A 10,219-nucleotide genomic window follows, 5' to 3' on the forward strand; every position below is an offset into this window, starting at 1 on the left:
AAGTTCCCACAGATGGGAAAAGGGGAAATTTGGCCCCATTTTTAAAAAGAAGGAAGAGCCAGGGCACTCCAGGGCAATGAGTCTCACGGTGGCGCCCGGCAAGGTCATGGAGCAGATCCTTCTGGAAGCTGCACATGGAAGATGAGGAGGTGGTTGGTGACAGCCAACCTGGCTGCTCTGAGGGCAAATTGTGCCTGAAATGCTCTCGTGGTGTCACCTGGGGGTGACAGTGCTGGGGGTGAGGAGAGAACAATGACACCATTCCCTGGGCTGGGGCTCAGCACGTGGCACTGTCCCTGTGACACTGTCCCTGTGACACTGTCCCTGTGACACCGCCCCACATGACTCTGTCCCCCTGACACTGTCCCCATGACACTCCTCTCCGAGCTGCAGACACGGATCTGGTGGCTGGAGCTCTGTGGGTGAGGACCCGGCTGGATGGGGACACTCAGAGCTGTGCCCGTGGCTCGATGCCCACGTGGAGCCCGGGGACCAGCAGCTCCTCAGGGCTCAGTGTGGGACTGGAGCAGTTCAACCTTCGTTGGGGTCACGGACAGTGATTGAGGCACCTCAGGAGGAGCTGATGGCACCGAGCTCTGTGTGGGGTCACACCACAGGGAAGGGATGGGACACCCAGAGGGACCCAGACAGGCAGGAGAGGTGGGACTGTGCCAACCTCATCAAGTTCAGTGAGATCAAGCACAAGATCCTTCCCCGAGCTGGAGCAGCTCCAGGCACAAATCCAGGCTGGGGATGAAGGGATTGGGAGCAGCCTCGGAGAGAAGGACCTGGGGTGCGGGGGGATGAGGAGCTCAACGTGAGAAGCTCCATCAGTGGACAAGGGAAGGGCCACAGGTGTCGTTTGTCTGGACTTTCATAAATGTTTGACTTCCACAGACCTCAACACCTCCTGTCTGAACTGGAGAGAGGTGGATTCCATGGTGGATTGTCCCATCCAGAGGGAAGTGGTCACTCAGAGTCCTGAAGGACAGCAGTGACAGCGCTGCCCTCGGGGTCCATCCTGGGCCCAGGGGGGTCTCACATCGTCCCTGAGGACACAGAGGCGTCGGAGCCCCCGGCAGGGCTCAGTGACCCCGAGCTGGGGGTGCAGGGAACACCCTGAGGGACAGGGTCACCCCGAGGGACCTGGACCAGCTCCAGGAGCGGCCCCTGGGATCTCAGGAGGTTTCACAAGGGCTGGTGCTGCCCCTGGGTCAGGGCAACCCCCGGGGATCCATCCAGGCTGGGAATGGCCAGCTGGAGCAGCCCTGGGGAGAAGGACCTGCGGGGCTGGTGGGGGAGAGGCTGGACATGATCCCATGCCCTGGGCTGATCCCACAGAGATCGTGGGCAGTGGGGAGGGGGGATCCTGCCCTTCTGCCCCCTCAGGTGAGACCCCTCCCTGCACCAAAAGGACGTGGAGCTGCTGGAGCAAGTCCAGAGGAGGCCACGGAGATGATCCAAGGGCTGGAAAACTTGTCCTGTGAGGAAAGGCTGAGAGTTGGGATTGTTGGAGAAGAGAAGCTTTGGGATGACCCCATTGTGGCCTCCCAGGGCCTGAGGGGACCAACAAGAACCGTGGAGAGGGGCTGGGGACAAGGGATGGAGGAAAGGACACAGGGAGTGGCTTCAAACTGCCAGAGGGCAGGGATGGATAGGATACTGGGAAGGAATTCTTGGCTGGGAAGGTGGGGAGGGGCTGAGATGGAATTCCCAGAGAAGCTATGACTGCTCCACCCCTGGAAGTGTCCAAGGCCAGGTTGGAGCCACCTGGGACAGTGGGAGGTGACAGGGGTGGAACTAGAAGGGCTTCCAGGTCCCTCCCAACCCCAACCATTCCATGATCCCGTGAAACTTGGAGCAGGTCCTGGCTCAGCCCCACGGGGGGCAGGGCAGGGGCCGGAGGCTCCTGCATCCAGAGGGGCTGGAGAGAGGGGGGTGGGGGCTGAGGGGGAGTGATGAGGACACAGAGCTCGTTATTCCCTTCATTTAATGCTCACTGAGGCAGAAATGTCAGGACCAGGCCCGGCTCCGGCAGGTGACAGGACTCTGGCTTGGGACGGCAGAAATGCTGGGAAGGACCAACTGCTGCTGCTGCAGGAATTCCTGAGTTCCAGGAGCTCCGTCAGACACTCTCTGGGAAGAGCAGCCCCTGCTCCTCGGCCCCGGAGCCCGGGGGGGGGACGTGGTGGAGGGTCCGTCCCTGTAGAGTCACCACAGCCCCCAGGGACACCTTCTGGGGGAATTCAGGGAATTCTGGTCAGGGCCTCACCCCTGCCCCAGAGATTCCCTGCACTGGAAATTCTGGTCAGTGCCTCATCCCACACTGGGAATTCCGGTCAGTGATCCCCCTGCACTGGGAATTCCAGTCAGTGCCTCCCCTAACTGGGAATTCCGGTCAGTCAAAACCAGTTAAAGTCAGTTAAAGCCAGTTAAAACCAGTTGATGCCAGTTGGAACCAGTTGGAACAGTCAAAATAAATTAAAGCCAGTTAAAATCAGTTAAAGGCATTTGGAGCCAGTTGAAGCCAGTTAAAGTCAGTCAAAACCAGTTAAAACCAGTTAAAGCCTGTTAAAACTGGCTGAGGCAGTTGAAGCCATTTAGAGCCAGCTGGAGCCAGCTCAGGCCAGTTAAAACCAGTCCAAGCCAGTTAGAGCCAGCTGGAGCAAGCTGAGGTCAGTTAAACCCAGCCCAGGCCAGTGTGGTGCTGGCCGTGGGAGCAGAGCCGGGATAGAGCCGGGGTTCCCTCCATGGATCCTCCCTGGATCCCACAGGGATCCTCCAGCCTGGCACAGCCCCACGCTGGCTCAGGGCTGGACTCTGTCACCTCAAAGGTCTCCAGTCCAGAGGATTCCCCAAAATCTGATCTAAGTTGGGCATAATTTGGTCCCACCTTGGACCCAAATCCATCCCTGCCCCCTGCCAGGCAGGGCAGGAGCAGCAGCTCCGTGAATTCCCGTTACCTGGAAGTCCCGGATGTAGGTGAGGAAGAAGCTGAGGAAGGAGAAGGCCAAGGACCACTCAGAGACAGTGCTGACCATGTGCAGGGGGTATCCCTGTGGGGGAGAGGGGGAATCACTGGGAAAAGCTGCTCTGGGAGCTGCTGTGACACAAAATGCCTCGGGACATCCCATGGGACATCCCACTGGAGAACACAATTCCTTAGAGCCTCCAGGAATGAAGAGTGGGAATGGCCAGGAAAACCCTGGGATGGCACCCACAGGGAATTTAACACCTGAAGGCTCAATCCAGAGCTGGGCCTGAGCAACAAACCCTCCGGCTCTGGGGACAGGAGGGATTGATTGGAGTTTACAGTTGGAGCTCCAACTGGTTTGGGATTAATTTAAAGTCACACTTGGAGCTCCAACTGTTTTGTGGGAGCAGCACTTCAGCAAGTTCTGGCACAGGTTGTCCAGAGAGGTGGTTGTGGAATCTCTATCCCTAGAACTGCCCAAGGCCAGGTTGGAACAACCTGCTCTATGGGAAGCATGCCTGCCTGTGGAATGAGGGGGGATTGAGGTGCCTTCCCACCCAAAACCATCCTGGGATTCCAGGATTCTGGAGCCCCTCTGCTCTGGAGCCAGGCTGGGAGAGCTGGGAATGTTCCCCTGGAGAAGAGAAGGCTCCAGAGAGACCTTGGAGCCCCTTGCAGGGCCTAAAGGGGCTCCAGGAGAGCTGGAGAGGGACTGGGGACAAGGAATGGAGGGACAGGACACAGGGAATGGCTTCCCACTGCCAGAGGGCAGGGATGGGTGGGATATTGGGAAGGAATTCCTGGCTGGGAGGGTGGTGCAGGGCTGGGATGGAACTCCCAGAGAAGCTGTGACTGCCCCATCCCTGGAAGTGTCNAGAGCTGGAGAGGGACTGGGGACAAGGGATGGAGGGACGGGACACAGGGAATGGCTTCCCACTGCCAGAGGGCAGGGATGGATGGGATATTGGGAAGGAATTCCTGGCTGGGAGGGTGGTGCAGGGCTGGGATGGAACTCCCAGAGAAGCTGTGACTGCCCCATCCCTGGAAGTGTCCAGGGCCAGGTTGGAGCAGCCTGGGATGGTGGGAGGTGTCCCTGCCCGGGGCAGGGCTGGGACTGGATGGGCTTTGAAGTCCCTTCCCACCCACTCCAGCCTGGCATTCCAGGACTCCAGGGAGCTCCTCTCCCCCCCTGCGTTTGGAGCTGCAGGAATGTCCCCCATCCCTGCCAATCCCGTCTGGAGTTGCAGGAATGTCCCCCCGTTCCCCCAATCCCCCCCAGGCCTTACTCTGTCCCGGGGGTCCCAGTGCAGCCTCTGCTCCAGGCCGGATCCGTAGCGGCCACTGTAGAGGAGCCCCGAGGACACGGACACTGTGGAATGTCAAGGAGGGGGCAGGGACAAGGATGGGCCTCCGGGAGCTTTTGGCCTGGCTTTGGGCTGGGCTGAGCCCAGCTTTGGGCTCGGACTGCTCTCCATGAGGCTCCTCAGGGGGAGGAGCAGTGCTGGGGCCACGGGCCCTTCCCACCCTGGAGCTCATCCCAATCCATCAATTCCTGTCCCATCAAAGGGTCAACTCAGCCCTGCACCCACCCCCTTGTTCTCTGGGAGCTGCTCCTCCTCATCCCTCCCAATCCCCATGTCCTCATGGAAGCACAGCTCCTTATCCCTGATCCCAGTGTCCTCATGGAAGCACCGGAGCTGTGACCAGCTGGCAGCACTTCCTGAGCACCTAGAATATTTTCAGGGGTGTTTTCCAGGCTCACGGAACCCAGATCTCTTTCTCCATTGACTTTTCAGTCTCCCAACCACCTGGAATTCTTGCCTGGTGGGTCCCAGGCTGGAATTCTGTGCCAGCTTTCCTTTCTTAGTCAGGATTTGGAACTCCTTGGGATTTCAAACAGCAGCCAAGGGAAAAACCCCCAGTGACTCCTCATTTAATCCCAGACTCGGATCTTTCCAAAGTCTAATCCAACTTTTCCAACCCCTTGTCCAGGGAAGGAAGCCAGGGCTCCTACCTTTGCCAAGGAAATCAGGTTAATTTGGAGCCAATCTGATTTCCCAGCCCTGAGATATCAAACCCCATTCATGGTCAATGAGATCAAACCTCCAGAGCCTCCTGATGGGGAAGGACTTGTTTGGGTGGGGCTTCCCAGCACAAACTGGGAATCCAGACTTCCAAATCTCCCTGAAAGTGGCTGGAGTGGTTTGGGAGCTCTGGATGCTCTGAGTGCAGAAATTCCCCAATTCCCTGGGAATTCAGATGCTCTGGGAGCTCCTGGTCACTGATGGGGTGAGAGGAATCGGATCATTTTCCAGATGACAGTGTCCAGCTGGAGCATCCCATCCCATCCCATCCCATCCCAGGCCTGGCTCGGGGCACAGCTGGGACCAGTCCCAGTCTGGGAGCACTGGGAGTACAGGAGGTGCTGATGTTCAGGTGAGAACCAAATGGATCTCCCAAGGGGACTCTCCCTCCAGTGTCCTGCCCTCGCTTCTGCCTTGTTTGCTTTCAAAGGCAGCACCCTGGAATATTCATTTTTAGTATTTCCTAATTTATATTAATCTTTGTTCCTTAAATGTTCCTTTTGTGGTTGTTTCCTGGAAGGTGGTTCTTTAAATGTTTAAATGTTCTTTGAGAAGATACAGTGGCTCCCACTGTCCAGCAAATATCAGTTATTCCATTTAAACCAGGATTAATCCAAAGGAAAAGCTGGGCAGAGGAGGCAGCTCCCTAAAAACAGAACCTTTTGGGCTGGGAGCTCTGGATGCTGAGCTGAGTGCAGGAATTCCCCAATTCCCTGGGAATTCAGCCACTCTGGGAGCTCCTAGTTCCTGATGGAGTGGGAGGAATTTGATCCTGGTGCTACAAGCCCCTCTGGTTCCCCCCTCTCCCTGTTAGTGGGGCACTAATGACCTTCTGGGAAGGAGAACCCGGAGAACCAGGGAATTGCTGAGGCTGGAAAAGCCCTCTGGGATCGAGTCCAACCGTTCCCCAGGTCACCACTGACCCCCCAAGTGCCACATTCCCACAGTTTTTGGACACCTCCAGGGATGGGGCCTCCAAACCTCCCTGGGCAGCCCCTTCCAGAGCTGTACAACCCTTTCTAGTCAGGAATTTTCCCCAATATCCAACCTGCCCCTCCCCTGGCACAGCTGGAGGCCATTTCCCTTTGTCCTGTCCCTCCTTCCCTGGCTCCCCCCTCCTGTCAGGGCATTCATTTAGAAAATTACTCTAATTTCCCTCTTAGAAAATTATCCTCATTTTCCTTTTTCCCCCTTCCCAACCCACATTATCCCACATCCCTATTTCTCCAGCTTCCCCATGATCCTGGTCACACCACAGGGCTTCAGGAAACCTCTCCAGGCTCGAGGCCTGTGGGGGTTTGGGATGTGGGATTGGAGCTGAACCCTCCCTTTCAGTTCCCCCGTTTGGCTCCTCGGTGCTCAGAGCCCCAAATCCCGTTTGCAGGGATCCCTCCAAAGATTCCTGACAGGGACAAGGAATCTCCAGGTTTCCTGGATGATTTCCCTGCTGTCTCCCAGCCCCCTCAGCAGGGAGGGATTCCTGCCTTCTCCAGCCTGTTCCTCACTATCCCAGCGTGATTCCCAGAGCTCAGGGAGCTGCTCCATCCCTGGGAAATGGGGAATGTGGGTCAGTGCTGGTGTTGGCTGCCAGCCTGGAAATAAGTGGGACTGCTGGGCATTAAATCAGTGGCCTGGATCCAGGGAAGTGTTTAAGCAAAGGCTTTGCACTCCTGCCTTTGGAATGTGGATTCCAGAGGTTTGGAGTGCTCCTGTTTGACACAGAGCTGAGTCTTCAATTCCAAACACAACGTTTGGGGCCATCAGGGTGGTTCTGTTTCCTGACTCTCCAGTGATTCTGGAGAGGGAAAAGGCCTCTTTTGGCACACATGGACAACAACAGGGAATGGCTTCCCACTGCCAGAGGGCAGGGACAGATGGGATATTGGGAAGGAATCCTTCCTGCTACGATGTGGAGGCCCTGGACTGGATTTCCCAGAGGATGCCCCATCCCTGGGAGTGTCCAAGCCCAGGCTGGAGCAGCTTGGGATGGTGGGAGGTGTCCCAGCCCAGGGCAGGGGTGGGATGGGATTTAAAGTCCCTCCAACCCAAAGCATTCCAGGATTCCCTGTTTCCCTGAACCCCACAGCTGTTCCAGTCCTCAGGGTCCAAGGCTGAGGGTGGTGATGGATTCCAGAGCCGAGGGAATGCTGGAGGGAATGTCTGGCACAAACCTCTTGTGTCTGGACTGCAGGATGGGCCAGGGGGGTGTTTAGAAGCCAAAATCCCTTTGGACTCGCCCTCGGAATGTGCACTTCCCTTTCTCCCCATCCTTCCCAACTTACTCAGACCCCCTGGTGATAAATCCTGATTTTTCCTATTTCCAGTCTCTGGGAAAGGGGAGGACAAAGGCTGGGGGCCGTTCCTCTTCCCTTGATTTTAGTGGGGGGATATTAAAAATACTCCATTTTTCTGTATTCCCAGTTGGAATACGGAACACAGCACAGGCTGAGCATTCCAGGTTGGAATAACGAACACAGCCCAGCACAGGCTGTGTATTCCAGGTTGGAATACAGAATCCAGCATGCTCCAAGCTGCACATTCCCAGCTGGAATAAAGAATCCACCATGCTCACATTCCAAGGTGCACATTCCTTCCAGCTGGGGTTACATTAAGCTGGATCTCAAGCCCGTGGATTCTCCCGTGTCCCAGTGGCACATTCCCGGGAAAGGATACTGCTCCCGATGCTGCAGGAGCTCCAGAGGAGCACGGCCAGGCGGGCCCAGAAGATTCCCTTGCCGTGGAATTCCGGCTGCATGTGGAAGGACAGGACGGTCTGGAGCAGCATGTAAAGGGCTCCCACTCCGAAGGTCAGGCAGGCCCCCAGCACGTGGATGTAGTACAGGACACATTTCTGGGAAAAGGAAGCACATCCTGCTTTTCTTGGAACCCCCCGGAACCATTTTCCTCTGGAAAACTTTGGAAGTTCCCCCCCTCAGGGGGAATGTGCAAGTGCTCGGGAGATTTGCCTTGGAATTGGAGTTTCCAGCCCTTGGAATTGGAGTTTCCAGCCCTTGGAATCGCTGCTTTTGGGAAGCTCTTGTGGTGAAATTCCAGGTGAGAGCTGTGCCTTAAACACAGGGATTTGTGGGAGTTGCTGGCATTAATAACAGACACAAATGCAGGAATTGGGGCAGGGAATTCCTGCCAGGAACGGGAGACACAACAGCATTGCTATCCCGGGAATCCAGGAAAGATCATGGAAAACAGGAGAAACACCTCAGAATTCCAGGACCCAAAATGAGAGGAAAAAGAACAAGGTTCAGCATTTCCCCAAAGGACTCTGTCTGAATAAGGACTGTGTGGAATTCTCCAGGAATCCTCAGAGGGAACGAGGCTGAATACGCAGCAACACTTAAAAACACTCCAGGAGAACTGGGAATTCCAACCCTCTGGAAGGAGATCCGAGTGTCCCTCCTGCAAAGCCTGGGCTTTGGAAGGGGCTGCTCATGAGTCCCAAAGGAAAGAAGAAATGACTAAAAAAAAAAAATCCAGTTTTTTTAACAGCTTCCAGGTGGGAATATGACCCAAAAAGCCCCAGTTTGCTCCCAAAGGAAAGAAGGAATAACTAAAAGAAAATTATAATTTTTTTAACAGTTTCCAGGTGGGAATTGGACCCAAACCCTCCAATTTTCCATGAAAACTTTCCCTGGGATTTCAGAAGAAGGCAAGGAAAGCCCAAACCTGGAAGTTTGCGATGATGCAGAGGCCAAAGCAGCTCATCCAGCCCAAGGTGAGGCCAATCCTGTTGAGCCTGAGGATCCTGGAATTCCCTGGGATCAGGGCACACACCTGTTTGTACCGGACGTACGTCGTGGCCACCCCTGCAGGCACAACAGTGAGATTCCCAGGATCCTTTTCCCACTGGGAAGGTGCTGAGTGACACAAGGAATTCCTTAAAATCCAGGGATTTTTTTCTGGATCACAGGAATGGGAAAGCTGAGGGGCTGGGAGTGCAAACTGGGATGATACAGCAGCAAAGAATTTCAATATATGGATTTTCCCGAGATTTTCTTCATTTACAACACACCCCCCCCCGTTGGTTTTTCCCTCCTTCCAGGTAAATAACTGCCTGGAATTCCCATTTTTGGTGCTTTTATTCATCTCATTGGGTTTTTAAAGCCTTTACTGCCCTTCTGGAAGCTGCAATTCCCATGCTAGATTCCCAGATAACCCCCCTGGCCCATCCTTTCCTCTCCACAGAGATTTATTGCCCAAGGTTTGGTTTTTGCCTGGGATTTCTGGGCCCATCCATGACCTGAGGGGGAAAGGAAATTGTTTGGAGCTTTTCCCACTCACCCAGGAAGGTCGAAACATTCAACATGATCCCAAACAAGCATCTTTCCGGTGGAATCGTCCCTGTGTCGCTGGAGAAGAGAAATTCCAGGGATGGAGCAGCCACAGCTGCTCTGGGAATTCCATCCCAGCCCCTCCCAGCCAGGAATTCCTTCCCAATATCCCATCCATCCCTGCCCTCTGGCAGTGGGAAGCCATTCCCTGTGTCCCGTCCCTCCATCCCTTGTCCCCAGTCCCTCTCCAGCTCTCCTGGAGCCCTTTAGGCCCTGGAAGGGGCTCCAAGGTGTTTGTGGAGCCTTCTCTTCTCCAGGTGAACATTCCCAGCTCTCCCATCCTGGCTCCAGAGCAGAGGGGCTCCGGAATCCTGGAATCCCAGGATAGTTTGGGTTGGAGGGACCTTAAATCCCACCCAGTTCTACCCCTGCCCAGGACAGGGACACCTCCCACCATCCCAGGCTGCTCCAGCCTGGCCGTGGACACTCCCAGGGATGGGGCATCCTCTGGGAACTCCATCCCAGCCCCTCCGCACCCTCCCAGGGAGCAATTCCTTCCCAGTATCCCATCCTACCCTCTCCCAGTCTGACACAATCTCCAACTCTCTCTAACAACCCCAACCAGGAACCACAACCTGGAGCTATTGGGACAAACCCTTGGAGTCTGGGAGCTGGGAGGAATTCCCAGGGCTGGGACAGGGACACATCCCTGACCTGATGTAGGGCACAGGGACAATCTCTGACCTGATGTAGGGCATAGGGCACATCCCTGACCTGATGTAGGGCACAGGGACAATCTCTGACCTGATGTAGGGCATAGGGCACATCCCTGACCTGATGTAGGGCACAGGGACAATCTCTGACCTGATGTAGGG

General features: G+C 55.7%; 1 protein-coding gene across 1 annotated transcript; it reads right to left on the reverse strand.

Moving 5' to 3' along the window:
* Window positions 1-1,973: 1,973 nt before the first annotated feature.
* Window positions 1,974-10,187, reverse strand: DRAM2 (DNA damage regulated autophagy modulator 2). The gene is made up of 7 exons (XM_017835528.1): window positions 10,179-10,187; window positions 9,355-9,422; window positions 8,740-8,879; window positions 7,732-7,909; window positions 4,261-4,343; window positions 2,964-3,056; window positions 1,974-2,236 (listed from the first exon to the last, which is right to left on the reverse strand). Exons 2-7 carry the CDS (start codon window positions 9,377-9,379, stop codon window positions 2,126-2,128), a joined length of 630 nt encoding a protein of 209 aa, XP_017691017.1. The 5' UTR covers window positions 9,380-9,422; window positions 10,179-10,187; the 3' UTR covers window positions 1,974-2,125.
* Between the last annotated feature and the right edge of the window lie 32 nt (window positions 10,188-10,219).

This window comes from Lepidothrix coronata, unplaced genomic scaffold, assembly GCF_001604755.1.
Source record: "Lepidothrix coronata isolate B3197 unplaced genomic scaffold, Lepidothrix_coronata-1.0 Scaffold259, whole genome shotgun sequence".
NCBI classification, from domain to species: domain Eukaryota; kingdom Metazoa; phylum Chordata; class Aves; order Passeriformes; family Pipridae; genus Lepidothrix; species Lepidothrix coronata.

Bases quoted from the DNA above. Each gene is read 5' to 3' on its own strand.
- DRAM2 (XM_017835528.1), bottom strand. From the start codon at position 9,379: ATGTTGAATGTTTCGACCTTCCTGG. The intron at 7,910-8,739 runs GTTTGGGCTTTC...TCCTTTTCCCAG, and splicing joins GCATCATCGCAAACTTCCAG to AAATGTGTCCTGTACTACAT. The intron at 4,344-7,731 runs GTATCCTTTCCC...GACATTCCACAG, and splicing joins CTCCTGCAGCATCGGGAGCA to TGTCCGTGTCCTCGGGGCTC.